At 41.4% G+C, this 21,119-nt stretch overlaps 1 protein-coding gene across 1 annotated transcript in view; it reads left to right on the top strand.

Annotated features, from left to right (window-relative positions):
* The window catches only part of stmn3 (stathmin-like 3), a 46,341-nt gene that overhangs the window by 3,026 nt on the left and 22,196 nt on the right, over nucleotides 1-21,119 (top strand). The window contains exon 2 of the mRNA XM_039798926.1: nucleotides 1,679-1,742. Within this exon, the coding sequence (XP_039654860.1) occupies nucleotides 1,712-1,742 (31 nt within the window). The 5' untranslated portion in view covers nucleotides 1,679-1,711. The remainder of the gene's footprint in view (nucleotides 1-1,678; nucleotides 1,743-21,119) is intronic.

The following is a 21,119-nucleotide window of genomic DNA, read 5'->3' as shown; positions in this document are numbered from 1 at the left end:
AGTTTTACAACACCCTAATTTTTTTTGTTTCTTGAAATTTCAGCAGTTCAAGCCCAATGAATAGCTTGAAATGGTACAAAGATAAGTGGTGAAGGTTAAAAAAAAGTAAGGTTACCCAAAACTGAAAAATTATGTACATTTCAGTATTTTACAAAAAGGCTTTTTTCAGGGAACAAGAAATGGGTTAACAACGTGAAGCTGTTCTGCAGCAATGGAGGTTGATTAAGCTTTGAAAGTTGGTGCTACCAATTCCCACAGGTGTTCCAACTTGTCTGGACTACTTCCACCCCCCTCGGTTTGTATAAAAGTATTGTTGGAACACACTGTGGTACCATACCCTCGTGAGCATTATTTGATCAGTATTGTACTGCAGAAAGTAGTGTGTTGCCATAAAAATGGCGGGAAAAAGGCAATTAACAATGGAAGAGAGACAGACCATCATAACACTTAATGTTGGTCTTTCTTACAGAGAAATTGCGAAGAAAGTCAAGGTGTCAGTGAGTACAGTATTCTTCACTATCAAAAGGCACTTAGAAACTGGGGGAAACTCTTGACAGGAAGAGGTCTGGCAGACCCCAAGCCACAATACAATCAGAAGACAAGTTTCTGAGAGTCAACAGCTTGCGTGATAGGCGGCTCACAGGACAACAGCTTCAAGCACCGCTTAATAGTGGTCGTAATAAGCAAGTCTCAGTTTCAACTGTGAAGAGAAGACTTGGAGCTGCAGGTTTGATAGGTCGAGTTGCAGCAAGAAAGCCATTGCTAAGACGTCTGAATAAGAAAAAGAGGCTTGCCTGGGCCAAGAAACATCGTCAATGGACTACTGAAGACTGGAAGAAGGTGCTATGGACTGATGAATCAAAATTTGAAATCTTCGGTTCATCACGCAGGATTTTTGTACGCCGTGGAGTAGGCAAAATGGAGGTTCCTCAATGTGTGACATCAACTGTCAAACATGGAGGAGGAAGCATAATGGTCTGGGGCTGTTTTGCTGGATCCAGGGTCGCTGATTTGTACAGAGTGAAAGGCACCCTGAACCAAAACGGCTACCACAGCGTTTTGCAGCGCCATGCAGTACCCTCTGGTATGCGCCTAGTTGGTCAGGGGTTCATCCTACAGCAAGATAATGACCCAAAACATAAGTCCAAGCTATGCCAGAACCGTAGCAAAAAAGAACAAGATGGTAAGCTTAAAAACATGGAGTGGCCGGGTGCCCAGATAGCTCAGGTGGTAGAGCGGGCGCCCATATATAGAGATTTATTCCTCGATGCAGCGGGCCCGGGTTTGACTCCGACCTGCGGCACTTTGCTGCATGTCATTCTCCCTCTTTCTCCCCTTTCATGTCTTCATAATATCAAACACTTGCTGGATGTTAAAAAAAAAGCATGCTGGAAATGAGATAGAATGGCTTCATTTTTCAGGCACAGAAAAGTTGCCTCCTACATACACACACATACACGTACACATATACACTCACACAAATCCCACTGGCTGCCCATTGTTCACATAGACTTGTGCACTGTACCATATAGGTTACAGACACAAGCACATCTGCGCTCTCTCTCTCTCTCACTCACTCACTCACTCACTCACTCACTCACCCTCTCACTCCCCCCTCCTCCTCCTTGATCCTCCCTCTCTGAATCCTTCACATTCTCTCCTCTCCTCCTTCCTGCAGCATCCTCCGGCTCTCTCCTCTTTCTCCACTGTCATGTCAGCAACAATGGCCAGCACAGTATCAGGTAAGAGGACATGCTCCACACCAGTTCGTTGGTTAGTTGAAATTGTGTGGATATTATGTGGGTGTGGCAGGTGGAGTGGATGAGGGGGGAGGGGGATGTTCTGTCTATTTATTTCTGTAAGTCTATTTGATAATGCAGAGAGCCGAGCGAGTCTATGTATCTGTGTAATTGTCATAGCAACTGGGGTTTTCTTCTTCTCTCATTGTACTGGGGCTCTGATGTAGATAATGGACCCTCCCATAGTCTCATACGGACATGTAGGCACAGTCAGATTCTTCCAGAAACAGCAGGTTATCGATCATTCCTCCCCAGTAGTATGCAAACACAGCTGACTGACCACCAGCTTGCTGATAAAGATCGAAAATACAAAAAACTAAACAGATTCACACTGAGACAGGCGATGCACCGAGCATTTTTATCAGTACCATTCTAGTGACTTTATGCAGCACGTTTCAGTGATATTATATCATTTGGTAAAACACTTAAATTTATAAAAGCAGTCTATGGGAGTAATGATTAAAAGCTTAAATATCAACAGCTACAAGTGCCACTGTACAAGTATTCATACTTTATGGACAGCTGCCCCATCTGGAAATGCTTAATGGATTAAAACATGGTAGCAATAGCGCCATCATTTGGTGAGTTATTACGTGTTTACCTTTTGGCTTAAGCCTTATGAATGGTGAGGCGTATCAAACTCTTTGAACAGTGTGTTCATTGGATGATGCTGATTCCACTGAAATAGGCCACGCCCATTCAGCCTATACATTTCTTCCACCATTTTGGATTTTAAACACATCTTTTGCTTCTTTTGGCACATATTCCATCTGATCTTCACCAATACATACCATATTTAGAACAGAACATGAGTTTGTTTTGGGGAATTTTTTCCGTTTGTCTAATTGATTACTATACTTTTTAAGGTGTGGCCTGATGCATTTAATTTAATTGCCATTGTGGTGCATACAACCACATTCCATCTCCTCAGTGCTGACAAATGCAAAAACAGCAATAACAATAAGGCCATGAGGGGGCAGTGGAAACAAGTTGTGAACACAACATTAAAATATCCCCCTTTTAAAGGGATATTTCACCGCTGGAAAGATGAATATGTATTAAATTGGGTCATTTATGTAGTAGAAATGTGAAACTTTTTTAGAAGTTGGTGCCTTCTAAACCGAAAAAAGCCAGACAATTTATTTTTGGCTCATGTGGATGAAAGACAACAACTCCCAGAATGCACTTGCTTCGCTTCCCTACGAGGCCACTCCCAAGCCACGCCTACCGGTTACAGACATAGACAGTGAAATTGGTTACAGAGGCAGTCAAGTGTGTTTTATTGTCATTTCAACCATATACACGAAACGTTTCACCGTGGCTCAAGTGGTGTTACACATTTAAAATATATAAAAATTCTATAAAAACAACATACGAAACAGGCTACATTTAGTGCACACACATTATAGGCTCCGTAAAGTTCAGCTAATGCATTGGTAGCATTAGCGTTTGGTGGGATGTAAACACTGAGTATAAACACAGCCGTGAATTCGCTTGTAATGTAGAATGGTCGGCATTTAACAGTCACAAACTCCACCAGCGGTGAGCAGTTAGTTGGATACACGCACCCCATTTCTGCACCAGTCTGTGTTAACACAGCCCACCTCCACGAGTCTTACCCGACAGAGCATCTATCTCCTCGGAAGGCTAGCAGGCCTGGTAGCTGGAAAGCGGAGTCCGGTAAAATGTTGTTCAGACACGTTTCCACAAAAACAGAGCAGTCTCTGAACTCGTGTTGGGAGTTTCGTTGAAGTTGGATTTAGTCCAGTTTGTTGTCTAATGACACTTGCAAGCAGGATAGATGGGACAGGTGGCCGGCTAGCGTTAGCTTTCCACCTAGCTCTTACTCCTGCCCTCTTTCCGCCTTTCCGCTTTCTTGCACACCGCTTCCGATGTCCCCTTTCCCGGCTAGCGGCATCGAGCGACACTGCCGCTAAATGACGATTTTTGCATCATCAGAGGCTTTTTTCCAGACCCACAATACAGAGAAATCTAGTCTCAGGGCGACATGAGGGAGGGAAGCACAGTCATTCGAAAATACTACCGGGTTTCTACTGATACAAAGCTTAATGCTAATCGGTGAAGTATCCCTTTGAGGTGGAGTCTGCCATCCTGGAGAAAGATTACTGATAATTAAAGTCGTCCCCTCACTCTTCAAAATTGTATTGTTTTCCCCTTCAGTTTTATTGTTCAGTTTGATTGTCTTACTGAAGTCTCTATGAAAGTTGACAATGAAAGAAAATCTGGTGATCAAAATGTTGATACTCTCATGTGAGTGGCCTTCAGTTGTTATGGTGAAGTTATAGCATACTTTCAAAGCAGCAGGCAGTGCGTTGGACCTTTTTAACTGGGGTTTCGCCTCTTATGCTAAATACAGGCTGCTCTACCGTATTGGTGGAGATTTTCTGTGGAACTACCCGATTCGTACCAGAAACCTGATCCGTTCAAGTCCTATTCCCTGATCAATGGGCTATCCTGACCCTAACCATTTCAAACTCAATGCCTAACCTCATGCGCAGAATGGGTCAGGTTATCGGTACGTATCGGATGTACTATAGGGTTAAAACAAATTATGAATTACAGCCATGATATCCATTATTACAGCTACAGGAATTCGGGAGAACTGTGATATGAGCCTGCAGTGCAGGGCGGCTCAGCCGGGCGCAGTCCGCTCGGGTCTGCTCGCTGTCCGTTCATAATGCCCAGTTTAATAACTTTAGATTCAGTTATTAGTGCATCTTAAAGATTTTAAAACATAATGGTTTACATAAGGACTATTTAAGTGTTCAGACTGGTAGCCTAAGTTGATGTACTCTGCTGATATATATTTGGGAAGTCTTTTTGGGCCAGAGGGTTGCCAGACGTTGCAATTCCACCATTTGCTGCTACAGTAAGCCCATGGTTGCTTCAAAGCCTGGCGCTGTTCCTGGGGGCTTGCTTCATCCTGATTGTGATCAAAACGGTCAGCGCAGCAGTCAAAGCGGCTCCAAGAACGGACTTCTTCAGCCAATCATTGCAACGAGGGGTTCGCAGTATTACAAAATCTTGGAGTTGCACGGCTCGGTGATCAGACCCACAGTCGCCTAGGCCAGGGCGCAGTTGCGTCATATCACTGTCCACACTGCCCCGACCGCGTTGAATGCAAGAATCATGAACACGTTTAACTAAATGTAAAAGACATAGCAAACATGCTCCATCATGGATCTGTAAGCAAAACTAAAAAAATGTTTTTTGTTATACTACCATTATTATGAACAATAAACAAATTTGAGTTGTTTGAATGTTAGATTGATTTACATGTGCATGCATTTGTATAGGACATTATATATCCATGTATTATATTATCTATATGTACTGTATATCTTCTATTGATGCTCTCAGTTAGGGAGTGTCCAGTATTGTGTATCAACATACTGATCGTTTGTCTCACTATTATCTGGAGGCTTTAAAATGGTCACAGAAGTTTTTTCCAACTTCTCATTGGCGAGCAGGAAGATCTTAAGTCTGACAAGATGCTTATGATCTTTGTTGTTTTTAACTTTGAGGTGTGTTGAACCCATAGACTGTATAATATTAATGGACAGAGCATGTATGACGTCACCCATTGGTTTGTGGAGATCTGGGCCAATTTCTTTATTTCCTTATTTTGTAAACTTCAATCAGGATCAATAACGAAGCAACTTCTACCCCAAGTAATATTACCAATGTCAGCCTTTAAAATGATTGTCCCATATTCACAAATGAGGTTATTCAGTTATAGTTTGTGTCCTGGTTCATTGCCTAACAGTGATCATTGCGCTCCACGTGCTTCATGTATTTGATATTTGAGGTCAGTGGGGGGTCATGCCCAGACAGAGGAGCCAGTTGAATACTAATTTCCATCACTTCCTCCATGCACCATCCTTCATCATCATATCTTCAGATTCAATCATCTTCTTGATTGCACAACCAATATCTAATCCTTTTTCGCCTTTTCATGATCTTCATGAGTCCGATTAGATCCTCGTCAGTGCAGAACTTCGTCCAACTCAAAGAAGTTTTCATAATTCCTTTTCATTCCTCATATTGGCCATATTGTGTGCTATAGTGAAGTAGTTTAAAAGATGTCGGTGCACCAGGCACAACATTGTTTTCTTTAAATTTGGAGTCTAATTTTTTGCACCAAATTCGTGAATAATGTATCAACCACTGCATCCTCTCTGGCTCTGTGAGCGAGTCACCGCCCTGTTCCTTGTCTCACCGATGTCTCCCTTTGTGTACACACCTCTCTGATGCATACACACACACACACACACACAGTGGCTGTTCAGCCTCTGCAGAAAAGCACAGCAGGAAGCTAGTTGTTATGAAGAACAAAAAAGGAAGAGACAGGCATGTCATGTTATGCCTGCAGCTCACAGCGAGGAGTCTGAACATGACTAATGAACACATTTCATTACTACCATGCTATAATACTACCTTGTGGTGCACAAGTCAGCCATTTTGAGGATTCGGTGGAGTAACAGAGCTGAGCGTGGTGTTAAATATCCAATGGAGCTTAGCTAATAGTCACTTTGCCCTACTTTAGACTTATGGAATGATCTATAGTGCTTCATAGATCCAAATACTCCTCTGAACAGCATGACTCACTGTGCACCATACACTGGGGGAGTGTGAACACTTACCATATTCAAATATTACATAGCTGTCTTTAATATATTTCCTTAAGAAGAATAGGAAGAAGGAGATGAATAAATGGGTGCATCATGTTTGTTTGTCTGGTGCTTTCAGGGGTGCATGGACTTAAAACAGAGATCTGTACACATAGAGGCTGATGTGGCTCACGTTGCTGCCCCATTGCCCTCTAGCTGAAGTGCCTGTTTGGGCCAAATGAATTATAAATAACAATTCTTATTATATTACCAACATTAGTGTTGTTTTGCCACTGTTGTCATTGGGTCCACAGCGCTGCGGAGGAAGGTCTGTCTAGTCCACACAGCATTCCGGGATGAGAGAAAAACATACTCTGCTTTACTGGCATTTCTTTAAACCAATCACAATCGTCTTGGGCAGCACTAAGCACTTGGCAGAGCCACGGTGCTGCTGCAAAATAGCCTCAGGAAGGAACTTGTTTTGGTGGAACATGTACGTTCAAAAGTTGTTTTAGTTGTGTGTGAGAAAACTCAGATTGGACAGATAGGCTAGTTAGCTGTCTGGATTTACCCTGCAGAGATCTGAGGAGCAGTTAACCATAGTCCTCATAAACCCACCGGAGTTTACAAATACAACAAAAAAAGCAGAAAGTACTGGATATCTGGCCAAAAAGAGTGAAATTCGGCGGAATTTCCGGCGGCAACGCAACAATCCCGGAAGTGGAATGTCCTGAATATAGACTAGACTATACCAGACAATTCAACCACATCCGAAGGTATTTAGTGCTGTGGCTGCTTCACCCAGACAATAACTCTGTGGGCGGAAAGGAATAGGCTGCTGACTGAAGCAGATTTGGAGACATTATTTCATATGGAAGTGTTTCTATGGAGAAGAAAGTCTTCTTCTGTGTCATGATGCTGTGTGGCTGGGACAGAGGGATTGCATAATGAACCACATGGTTGGGACACTGAGAGGGACTAAAACGTCCATCATGATGAGCATCTAAATAATAAATAACCTTGGTGAATGCTCTTCCTCGTCTGTCATGTCAGCATGGGACATTAAACTATCGACCTGTTTTTAGAAGGTGACCGAAGAACTGTGTCACATCATGACTAGTCTCGCATTGCCAGAACTATCTCTACAGCACTGCAGGGTAAAGTCTGGCTACACCACACACACATTCTGGGATAGGAGAAAAAAACGCTCTTGGTTGTTTGCATCTCTTTAAACCAATCACAATCGTCTTTACAATCATTCCCCGAAAGAACCAAGCAGGCCTGCCTTGTTGCACCATCAAAATCTTTAAAACTTGCCATTTTCAGCATGTAGCATGCTAGCTCAAAGTTTGCTGTTTCCCAAAGCAAACAGAACTTGGGAAGGGCAACACACAGAGAGTGCAAGGCGAGAAACATCACGCGCCGGATGTCAGGCAATTATCCTGGAAATGTACTTCCGTGATCCAGACTACATCATTCATGACTAAATTCGGCCTGCATGTGGAAAACTTAATGTTCTCTTAGTTGGAAAAAATTTAGCAACTCACTTCATTATTTTTTTATTCAATTCAATTTTATTTCTAGCATCAAATCACAACATGAGTTATCTCAAGACACTTTACAGATAGAGTAGGTCTAGACCAAGCATGGGCAAACTATGGCCCACGGGCCATGTACGGCGTTTTAATCTTCCCGGGTTTTGCGGAACTTGTTTCTCCAATGTTTCCAAACACACATGAATTGCTGCTGTTTCAATCCTGTCGGCTCTCTGCAGTGGGCGGGGCTGCTCCATTCCCCCCGTGACTGACGCACACACACACACACACACACACACAATCACACACAATCACACACGATGGGTGCATGAAAAACCACAGATGAGATGTACAGGATGACCTAAATTGAGGACAGCTACGCTCGTTATTGTAAGTGCAATGATAAGTTAAAGTCCATAAGTACTTTATCAAACAGTATGAATGTGTGTCCCAGGATAGGATAGGACATTAACTAACAATGTAAAGATCAACAAGCCACTGACAGTGACAGATATGTTCATATTTGATACATTCAATAAATTATTATTTTTTGTCTTAAATCCACCAGCCATTTTCATATTATACCAACATTTGCAGCATCCTGAGCCTTTTTGGTAAGGTTCCTAGGAAGTCTCTGCCCAGAGTAATTCAATAACAGTAATAATTATTATTCTCCCCAAAACAAGTTTCCTTTTTATTTTTAAATAACTATACAAAAAAATCGCAACTTTTTTTGCAACTTTCACTGCCTCTCGCAACTCCATTGCAACAAACAAACAAAAGACATTGTAACGTTTATCGCAATTTTTTACAAAAGCTCCCGTGAAATGAGTCATTTTGGGCCGCAACAATCTCAATAAAGGCCGCGAAATCCTGGAGGGACTGGCCTTGTGTGTTTTTTCATGTGTCATGGTGGACATTCACCAGTGTTTTTTGTTGTTGTGGTGCGCGTAGGCAATCCTAATTTTGTCAGTGATCTCATCTCTTATATGCTGTGTCTCTATGATCCCTGTCCTATTCATGGTAGCCTACTCGTGGACATTGCGCCTTAATCACGTGCTGTAGTACGGGGGCCTGCCTTGATAATCCTGCTTAAGGGCCCGGTGTTGGCTAGTTACGCCACTGGACGGCACAGAAGATGCTGGCGTTGTTTGGCTTGACCTGCTTGTGTGAGCAGACGTTCAGCGTCATGAACATCAACAAAACCTGTCACAGATCCAAGTTAACTGACCAGCACCTCACATCCATCCTGAGAATTGCCACAACAAAATTAACCCCAGACTTTGATGCAGTGGCAAAAATGGGAGACCAACAACACTTTTCCCACTGAAATTGAACTTGAGTTTCTCTACTGTTATGAAATAAATGCATAAATGCCAAAACATTTTATATAATAGTTTTTACATGTAATTTACATTAGTAAACATAAACACTCCATGCATCTGCTCCTCACCTGGCCCCCCTGTCAAATTTTAGAACTCAGTGTGGCCTGGGAGTCAAAAAGTTTGCCCACCCCTGGTCTAGACCACACTCTATAATTTACAGAGACCCAAGAATATCCCCAAGAGCAAGCATTTAGCATGCTGTTAAGCCTGGTGTAACTGAGGAATACTCAGCACTTGGAATCAGACCAGCTAGACTGGATGCTTCTATCCACAGGTGTCAAACTCACGGCCCGCGGGCCAAATCTGGCCCCTCGCAGATTATGATCCGGCCCGCATATCAATTTAGGTTCAATACATTTTTGGCCCACCTAGTTTTTTTCACTTTTGCTAAAGTTTTTGCCACTTTTTCCGAAGTTTTTCACACTTTTTCCGAAGTTTTTGTAACTTTTTCAAAGTTTTTGTAACTTTTTCAAAGTTTTTGTAACTTTTCCGAAGTTTTTGTAACTTTTTGTCTGTGATTGCTGAGGAACTTTTTCCTGACTTCTTTAGGACTTTATGTCGACCAAACTGTAAGTGAGACATGCAATAATACAGTCAAGGATATTTGACTTTTTTGATTAAATAAAAGCATATCAATAAACTAAACATGTCTGGCCCTTGATATGATTCTTAGTTTCCAGTGTGGCCCTCTGAGAAGTTGAGTTTGACACCCCTGTATTACACGAACAGTGCGTTTCCCATAAAGTTCTGTTTTTACGCCCCTAAACTGTAGAACTCACTGCCTCTGGATATTTGAATGACAAGCTCTCTGTGTTTTTAAGTTTTAATCATTGTTTTTTATATATATAGTTTTTTTATATATATTTTTTAAACTTGGTGTTTATTTAATTTTACTCTGTTGGCTTTTATTTATTAATTGTTAACATTTGTATTGTCTTATTCTTGTAGTCCTGCTTAATTTTATTTATTGTTCATAGTTTTTTTGTCTGAGTTCTTTTTATTTTTCTCTGTGAAGCACTCTGGGCTGCATGTTTGCATTAAAAGGTGCTATATAAATTAAGTTGAGTTGAGTTGAACAATATACAGTAAGTAAATGAACTGTTCCAACCAATCGGCATCTGCCTTTCTGAACAGCAGAGGGTGTGTTTCCACATAAAATGTGGTGCAAATAAAATTTAGGCCTGGATCAATGTTCATGTGTAATGTTCACTCGGTTGTCAGTTACTGTCTTGCATTATACAGAGAGGTGTTTCTGTTATCTAGCCTATACCCTCATTGATGTAGATGAGGTGAACAACATGACAGAAACACCTGTCAGTACAATGTAATATAGTTCACCAGCACCAACTGCAGCCTCCAAAATGATCCCACAGTTGAATCATCACCTCTCTAAAACAGTTACAACACAACTGAACATTATAACCTTTATGAAGGTAGAATAAATTGTAGGACTATTATGTGCACTTAATAAACTGGCAACTGATTGTATGTGTAATGTATAATGGATGTTACTGTAGCTAAGTTTCCATCCACTTGTCAATCGAATTATCTGAAGTTCGGTAAAAAAAACTCATGCGAATAAAGCTGGTGAAAGTGTGTTTCCATCCAACGGCTTTAAAGCGAATAAAAACCTGTGCGTAATGATGTCACATGCTGTTTTGCGATTAAATTGGTATATTGAATTGATTTGAGACATTTTAAAGTGTTTCAATTCATTTTGGCACTGAATCTTACAACATTCAAGCTAACTTTTGCGAACAAAGTTTGGCTAGACAAAAGTAGTAGTAGTTGTTAATATTAGAAGCCAAGGAAGCTACGATGGGCCTTTGGCCGAGGATCTGATCCAGCTCATCAAAAAGTTGGAACTTGCCTTTTATTTTCCATCCGGCACCGCTGCGAGACAACTCTCTTTTTTTGAGACGTATCGCTGTTTGAGCGCCTTCCATTTACTCCGGAGGACGTCCCACGGCTTGTCGTAACCTTTGTTGGTTGTTTCCTTCACGAGTTCCTGATAAATGATGGCATTTGTTAGATTTTTGTTATCTAAAATAGCCGTTATATTTTGCTCGTAAATTAAATTTAAAAAGTATCTCGTCTCCTCGTTCGTCTACTTACATCTGTCTTTGTTGACACCTGTCATGTGTGCAAACAGAGCGGAAATACTGGGCAGAAATTAACTAAAACTTCTTCTTCGTTTTATGGCGGGTTGCAACCATAAAATGACCTAAAACTTAATCGCAATTCATTGATTTATTCGGCAAATAACGTTTCCATCAGCGTTTATCGCATAAGCCGTATATCAATCAAGAGAAAATCCGATGAGACCGAACGTATTTCCTTTGAGTCGATATTCATGAAATTCTATCGAATGTTACTGTTTCCATAAGGCATTTTTCATTCGATATTACTTAATTCGGATAAAAACGTGTGGATGGAAACATAGCTTGTGTCTCTAATTTAAAAATGTAATGTCATAGACCTTCAGACTGTCGCCCATTGAACCACACAGGAAGCTTTAGTTCTGAGAGTGTATGAGTAAACAGTTTCAACTGTGATAGTGTGTGTGATGAAGATAATAACAGTCATACTTATTTTTGTCATGGAGCTCATTTCCATTTGATTAAATCAGAATTAAATTAAACACATTATTTTTTGGGGTCCCTCTGGAATCCTCTTTGTGACTTGCAGGGTTGGACCTGTCATGTAATGATGTGTTACAGGACCACATATTGAAAAAGTCCCTAACCTAATGTATTTTATTTGAGGTGTTTGCTCAGGCTTGAGAGGTAGACCAATCACTTACACTACAATGATGTCACCCTGGCAACACCCTTTGGGAGCATGACTGGCTTTTATTTCAGGTTTATCAGCAAGGCACACACACACACACACATACACATACATGTTGTTTTGCAGCCATGGTGCAGAAAGGGACATTTTTTTACAGTTAGGCTACAGTTTAGTTTAGTTTAGTGTTTATCATTCATAAACGTTGCATGTATAGTGGACAGGTTGCTTAAATATACCTAAAATAAGTGCTTATGTAAACCCTTTCATCGTTCATGCACGAGAAGGCTGATGAACGATTTGCTCAGGCAGTTTCTTACTAAGAGCCTTTGGTCACTGTTAATTAAAATCATCGAAATAACCTACACAGTCGTGATGGAGGAGATTAGCTTAGTTTTTGATGTTATAAATAAAAAACAATAAGATAACAAATTAGTTGGAACTTTTCTGCTTAGTTGAATTTGTGATGTTTATTTTTTTAAATGAATGTTAAAACATAGTATTTACATATTTGTAGTAGATATGTGTGAGAAGTTGTGAGAAACATGCTAATGGTAATAATTATTACTGTACTATGGACATTGTTAAAGATATAATATGCAACATTTCTGCATTAAAATGTATAAAATAAAAACAATTAGACCTAAATTTGGTTGCCGGTCGATAGCGTCATATCCCTTTTGTGCATGCGTTAGGGCTGTTGGAACGAATTCCGAAAGTTTAATATAATTCAAATAGTAAAAAAAATCAATACTATTCGAATGCTGAAATTACTATTCGAATGTGATTTTTTTTTTTTTATAAATAGGTTGGCTAACGTTAGCTAATCTCCCTCTTCTCATGTCACATCTGATGAACAATAAGTTACGGGAGTGAGAAACGCAGGGCATTGTGAGCTAAAATTACGTACAGAGTAATGTTAGTACAGGGGGGAGTGACAGGCTGCGGCTGGAAATTGGAAGAAGGATGGGAAATAGTTTTAACATGACTTTAAAATCGACATTCACCGAGCCAAAATCTTTATGTTAACGATAGCTCGTTCTGGTTTCCTATCTGCGTCGCGAGTTATAGGAGCTTAGCTGGGAGCTTCATGGAGACAGCTAAAGATTATGTTAGTGCCCTATATTTAGAGAGTGTGGCCAACTAGGGAATCAAATGTTCTGAGCATACCATTCTGCGATTGGTTCCGAGGTGGTCACGTGTTTCATGGACTCCATGTTCGATACCAACAATAGTGGATAAATTTAATAAATTATTTAAAAATTGACATAAATCACTGAAAAAATGCCCAACTGTTGTGCGTTTGGCTGCAATGAAAGACAGGGAAGCAGCAAAAGATTTCACAAGTCCCCCCGTGAAGCAAAAAGGCAAGTATTGGAGCTGTTCATTATTGTGTGAGTTAAATGTCAATTTCTCTCTTCGATATGATAAATGAGAAATTACATAGGACAAATATAGTAATACCATCGTTAATGTGTACATTGCTGAAAAAAGTTCTAACACTGCTTCAGAAATGAATGAAGTTTTTAAGTTATTATGCTAGCGTTAGCTTTTTCGCTAGCACTCCATGTACCTAAATGCTTGTGATCTTGCCACAGTCATAGCTATGGCTTTTGGTCTCGACTGAGTCCAGGTGTCTTTATTATCTTCATAATAATATTGGAGGGAAAGTGAAACACAGCTTGGACGGGATGTTGTTCGGCTTTTCACAAGTTTAGGCAGCTACGCCGATGTTTGCTAAGATTAGCGCAACAGCATTAGCCTAGCCTGCTAGGTAGCTAAATATTACGACTGCCTTTGGAGTTTCCTATAGACCCTTTGCAAACACGTGACCACAAACACGTGACCACGACCAAGTGACGACGCCATGACGGATGGCAGAATCACCGGAAGCACAAGCTAAATAGTGTATTAGACGAGCGGAAAGTTTCATTAGTTTCAAATAAATAACACTAAATAAAATGTAATAATAATAATAATACTATCATCTTCTTCAGACATTGTTTAAATTCACCTACCCTGGTCCCTGTCTCGATCCTGCCGGTAGCTAGCTTGCCCCGCTAGCCGTTAGCCGTTAGCTGCCGTCCGGTGAGTGTAGTCAGCCAGGCTTCTGTGATAATCATCCCAATAACAATCCATGGAGCGGTGGTGGTATGTCTATGTCTTCCAGTTACTGAAGGCTAGCTTTAGCTTGCGCTTGGAGCAGCAAGTTCATCTGCCTGTTACCCCTCTGTCTGTCTCGTTCTTTTCAACTCTTGTGAGGCTAGTTCTTCGACTGTATACTCGGATTCGAATACATAAGGACGACCATATAACTCAAAAGGCTCTTCCCTGTGTTGTATATCTGCTATATTCTCCATAGTTACGTTACTCCAAGCTTCTTCCCTTGTAAACAAATCTGCTCTTCACACACTACGCTCCGATCGGCACACTACTGTTTACCTTTTCTTGGGGGGAATACACTTCAATACGTGACATGACCTGTCCTATGGAGGACATAGCCACACCACGGTGGATTGTTATTGGGATGATTATCACAGAAGCCTGTCTGAATACACTCACAGGACGGCAGCTAGCAGCTAACGGCTATCAGCTAGCAGGGCAAGCTAGCTACAGGCACGTAGGCTACCGTTGTTCACTGGCTGAGCCGATGCAACTCTCTAATGGATGCCTGAACGCATCCCAGCTCTGGGAAATAATTCATCACACGTTAATCCATGCAGTAAATCACGGAGTGTCTATGATTAGTATTAACCACACATAATGTAACATCTAGCCATCGTCTTATCTGTGATTATATTCGCTGTTGACCGGTGGATATTTCGACAGCTAGCTGGTCGGCTAACCGGGGTAGGAGCTCCGCAGACCCGCATTTAATTCAGTTGTTTGGCCTTTTTGAAGCTAGTTTCCGTGCCATGTCATCTTTAATTTAACCAATATTTTTTGTATGCGTGTTAAGTTAAATGATCAAGGGAACGGCTTACTTTTTGGGATATGTAGGTCAGTGAATAACCGATGATAGTTATGTGGTACCTGTTAGCAGGAACAGCTGGTTAGCACGGCAGCTAGCTGGGTGAGGAAGTTTTATTATTATTATTATTTATCAGTCATTTAAAACAGAAAGGCAATACATACACATGCTTGTGTTGGTGAGGATTACTCTGCAGATTGTGTATGTGACTCGTGAGAACAAGAACAGTGACCCATACACAGTATATAAGCAGCGAACACGTTCTCGTTTGACTTGCCGTCCGTCTACAGAATAGCTCTTCCGCCGTCCGTCATGGCGTTCATAATTCGCGGGAGTAGAGTGTGACGTCACGTGCAAAGGGTCTATATTTGCGTCCATGTTGTCAACATAAGACCTGTGGCGTTAGTGCTCCTTTTTTACCATAATTTTATTGAATGAAAAGCTTCGCTCCTACATGATGGGTGGGTTTTTGTTACGTTACACACAAAGCTAGCTATAGTTAGCCTGTATGCTAGCGGACATTAGAAAGGTAAACACTGCTCAGAGACTTATTAGGCGACGTGGTCACTCACTACAATGGGCATTTTTTAGAGGCCCATTTATGATATAGAAGGTAAATATACACTGGAATATTTCCGTAAGGGCTTTTCACATATTGACAAACGTTATTAATAACATGTATATGCGTGTTTAAGGTGAAAATAAGCGTTTTATTTCAAGATAGCATATCCGCCCCATAGGGTTACATTGTATAGTCATCTGACGTTGGTATCCAATATGACGCCCATGATTTGAGTTGGCCACACTCTCTAAATATAGGGCACTAGATTATGTTAACTACCCTACAGCTGTCAGAGTTAGCTTTGACTTAATATATTACCTTCTAACAGCTGTATTCTCAGGAACGTGACAATCTGCAAGAAACAGGTTGCTTTTATATCACTAAAATAGTAGTGACAGACTGACTTGTTTGGCTTAGTTATCAATGCCTTTAGCATCGTCGCTCACACTTTTGTTAGTGTTACTTAGTTTATGACAAATCGTTTCGGCTGTGCTTTCTAACATGATGTCATTGTGCTAACCGGGCAACATTAGCCTTTACAACAATACACTTGTTAGATAATGTTTCATTACAGAGTTCTCCGTTTTGTGTTTGTCACTGTGTGCGTGGTGGAAAATAATGTAAATAGAAGGCTGCGTGCCAGAAATGCAATCCACCATAAACAACCCATTCTCACTCCGAAGTCGTAAAATATGGACGTTTGGACAGTGGCTGTCAGCATCAGAAGCAACGAAAAAGGCATCCTTCAGCGTGTTTATATAACGTACCGGGGAGAGCAGGCAGCTTCACGGGGTTTAGCTAGTAGTATATAAGGCCGAAATTCCGCGGGTCAAACACAGGACTTTTACCCAGGAGACCGGGGTTCGTGTCCCGCTTGTCACATTTCCTAAAGTCGCTTTCTATTTTAACCGTCCCGTTATTCCCGTGTGTCATGGAAGCATAAGCACACCTACGACCTTTACCTAAACCCAACCATCACGTTCTTCCCGCATATCACGGAAACGTAAGCCCACCCATGACCTTTTCCTAAACCCAACCGTTCCATTCTTCCCGCGTGTTACGGAAACGTAAGCCCACCCACGACCTTTTCCTTAACGTAACTGCGTCAAAAGGGACGCCAATAGTTCCGACCAAGCGTGTTTAGTTAAAGCACGTTTTCATTTCATTGTGTGTTGTGTTGTTCTTGTCTGCCAGAAGCTGTCATAGATTTACTTTTTATCCAGTTTTAAGCCACATTTAACACTACATTGGGCGTCTGGATCTTAAGTTATCGGGGAAACAAGCTGGGCAAATGTTAGCAGCTACCCTGCTTGCAGCCCCACCGCTGATGAGCCGAATAGTCTTAGCCTTAGACAAACGTGAACAGTGCTTCAATGCTTGTCTGTTGGTTCAAATACATTTAACAGTGGCTTGCTGAAGTTAGATGCCTGAGAAGTTAACTGTCTCTGGTTCAGTTGTTTTTTTCAGTCTTCTGCTCTGATACCAAAACAAGATAATTTCCTGTTGGTGCTGTATGCAAAAAGCTTTTGAAGCCTTTCTTCCCAAACAGGTCGGACTGGATGCCATAACCGTGGCTGTTGCCTCTGATGATGTCTTCATCCTGTTGAATGACAGTGAGATTTGTTGCCTGTGCCACAGCTCTGGACTCCACGGGAACATGTTGTACTTTTAATGAGTTAATGCACTGAGTTCCTTGGAGAGCAAGAATAAATACTGAGCATGCTTTAAGGTATTGTGTCAGTCTACACCTGATGAACTTTATCTTAGATGCTACACTGATTGCACTTTCTTTTCTAACATTGTTCAGGCTCTACTCATTCATTTTTTTTTACTTGTACCTATATAAATTAATGCATTATCTGTCCAGTCTGAGTTTTCTGTTGCACGACTAAAACAACTTTTGAACATACACGTTCCACCAAAACAAGTTCCTTCTTCCGATATATTTTGCAGCGCCACGCCTACGATGATTGTGATTGGTTTAAAGAAATGCCAATAAACCAGAGTATGTTTTCCTCCCTTCCGGAATGCTGTAAAAGCAAAAGTCAACATTTATTTATTTAAACTGTTGGAGCGTGTGCCTGTTCGATGGGCCGATTGCTTGGATCAAACGTGTCACAAAGTCCGGAATTTTGATAAATCTTGATACAATTCTCACCTTTTTTTCCATCTTGAGTGAAATTTTTAAATCCAAAAGTGATTACTCATGGCACAGACACACACGCGGGGTAGTCTGCTCTGACTAATGAAGCTTTATCAGGGGTCTTTGATGTTACGTGTTGCCAAAGCAACGAGTTTTACTGACAGCCAGTCATCCAGTCATGACAATCACATACCGGGGAGCTATTTGAGTCGTCCAATCATGATTCATAGTTTGCGCTGCTACATTCAAACTTATGATTAGATGCAAATCAACCACTCAATGCATGCTGGTTAGATTTGTTTCCGACTTGATCCCGACTTGCTCTGACGTTATGCACATGTAGGCATTGATAACCAAACGAGATCAAGGCGACCGCAGGTTTAAGACGCAGGCAGCGCAGTTGCTTTTCACCGACTGCAAGACCCAGCGCATGCTGGGAAACACCTAGCTCTCCGCTGATCTAACAGCTGATTGGTTCGGAAATGACTCAACATGATGACGTTTCATATAAACTTGTTATTGTTTTTGAATTGGAGGGATTTTAATTGCTATTTGTCTGATTGAAAGGCTTATTCTGTACAGAACACATGTTGTGGGGCTGATAGTTACGTTTAAAAATCAGAGTGACTAAATCTGGTCAGATTACGGATCATCTACAGTTTGTTGTTTATTACCTTTAGCAACAGATCGCATGTAGAGCGTTTTGACAGCTACTCATAACAACTGGAGACAGTGCACAAGCTGATATATGGGTCTGATAACATTTTATTAAATCGGAATTGGACCTGACAGGATGTGAGTGTTTCTGTGACTTCCTGTTCAGCCTGAAGGCTGCTGGAAACGGGTGTAAACTGTTTACCGACTTTATCGCGGCTTTTTGTAACCGCCCCCGGCTGCTGCCATCTGCTCTCGTCCACTTTACAGGCAAGGCGCAGCTCATCTCGAACAAGCCTGATGTCCTGGAGAGCCCAAGAGCCTGGATGTTCAACTGGGCGTGTTTGTGACAATTAATTTCATTATTTGCCTGTAGGGTAGACATCAATCAGTTTTTGATGGATGATCACTTTTTGGCACGACACCTGTTGCACAAATGCACAAACACACACAAAAAACATGCATGCACAGAGATTCCTGTATTAAAAGTTAGATTTAGTTTTGGTTGTTATGTTGTAACACAGCTTTTTTTCCTGTATGCATAAATAGGTTGGCTAACGTTAGCTAATCTCCCTCTTCTCATGTCACATCTGATGAACAATAAGTTACGGGAGTGAGAAACGCAGGGCATTGTGAGCTAAAATTACGTACAGAGTAATGTTAGTACAGGGGGGAGTGACAGGCTGCGGCTGGAAATTGGAAGAAGGATGGGAAATAGTTTTAACATGACTTTAAAATCGACATTCACCGAGCCAAAATCTTTATGTTAACGATAGCTCGTTCTGGTTTCCTATCTGCGTCGCGAGTTATAGGAGCTTAGCTGGGAGCTTCATGGAGACAGCTAAAGATTATGTTAGTGCCCTATATTTAGAGAGTGTGGCCAACTAGGGAATCAAATGTTCTGAGCATACCATTCTGCGATTGGTTCCGAGGTGGTCACGTGTTTCATGGACTCCATGTTCGATACCAACATTCATCTGATTCCCATTGATATAGTGCAGGGAATAGTGGATAAATTTAATAAATTATTTAAAAATTGACATAAATCACTGAAAAAATGCCCAACTGTTGTGCGTTTGGCTGCAATGAAAGACAGGGAAGCAGCAAAAGATTTCACAAGTCCCCCCGTGAAGCAAAAAGGCAAGTATTGGAGCTGTTCATTATTGTGTGAGTTAAATGTCAATTTCTCTCTTCGATATGATAAATGAGAAATTACATAGGACAAATATAGTAATACCATCGTTAATGTGTACATTGCTGAAAAAAGTTCTAACACTGCTTCAGAAATGAATGAAGTTTTTAAGTTATTATGCTAGCGTTAGCTTTTTCGCTAACACTCCATGTACCTAAATGCTTGTGATCTTGCCACAGTCATAGCTATGGCTTTTGGTCTCGACTGAGTCCAGGTGTCTTTATTATCTTCATAATAATATTGGAGGGAAAGTGAAACACAGCTTGGACGGGATGTTTTTTTCGGCTTTTCACAAGTTTAGGCAGCTACGCCGATGTTTGCTAAGATTAGCGCAACAGCATTAGCCTAGCCTGCTAGGTAGCTAAATATTACGACTGCCTTTGGAGTTTCCTATAGACCCTTTGCAAACACGTGACCACAAACACGTGACCACAAACACGTGACCACAAACACGTGACGACGCCATGACGGATGGCAGAATCACCGGAAGCACAAGCTAAATAGTGTATTAGACGAGCGGAAAGTTTCATTAGTTTCAAATAAATAACACTAAATAAAATGTAATAATAATAATAATACTATCATCTTCTTCAGACATTGTTTAAATTCACCTACCCTGGTCCCTGTCTCGATCCTGCCGGTAGCTAGCTTGCCCCGCTAGCCGTTAGCCGTTAGCTGCCGTCCGGTGAGTGTAGTCAGCCAGGCTTCTGTGATAATCATCCCAATAACAATCCATGGAGCGGTGGTGGTATGTCTATGTCTTCCAGTTACTGAAGGCTAGCTTTAGCCTTGCGGAGCAGCAAGTTCATCTGCCTGTTACCCCTCTGTCTGTCTCTTCTTTTCAACTCTTGTGAGGCTAGTTCTTGACTGTATACCGGTTCGAATACATAAGGACGACCATATAACTCAAAAGGCTCTTCCCTGTGTTGTATATCTGCTATATTCTCCATAGTTACGTTACTCCAAGCTTCTTCCCTTGTAAACAAATCTGCTCTTCACACACTACGCTCCGATCGGCACACTACTGTTTACCTTTTCTTGGGGGGAATACACTTCAATACGTGACATGACCTGTCCTATGGAGGACATAGCCACACCACGGTGGATTGTTATTGGGATGATTATCACAGAAGCCTGTCTGAATACACTCACAGGACGGCAGCTAGCAGCTAACGGCTATCAGCTAGCAGGGCAAGCTAGCTACAGGCGAGCGAAGGCTACCGTTGTTCACTGGCTGAGCCGATGCAACTCTCTAATGGATGCCTGAACGCATCCCAGCTCTGGGAAATAATTCATCACACGTTAATCCATGCAGTAAATCACGGAGTGTCTATGATTAGTATTAACCACACATAATGTAACATCTAGCCATCGTCTTATCTGTGATTATATTCGCTGTTGACCGGTGGATATTTCGACAGCTAGCTGGTCGGTTAACCGGGTAGGAGCTCCGCAGACCC

The sequence above is a fragment of the Perca fluviatilis genome, chromosome 4 (genome assembly GCF_010015445.1).
Source record: "Perca fluviatilis chromosome 4, GENO_Pfluv_1.0, whole genome shotgun sequence".
In the NCBI taxonomy this organism is placed as follows: domain Eukaryota; kingdom Metazoa; phylum Chordata; class Actinopteri; order Perciformes; family Percidae; genus Perca; species Perca fluviatilis.
This window is presented reverse-complemented; position numbering and strand designations above follow the sequence as displayed.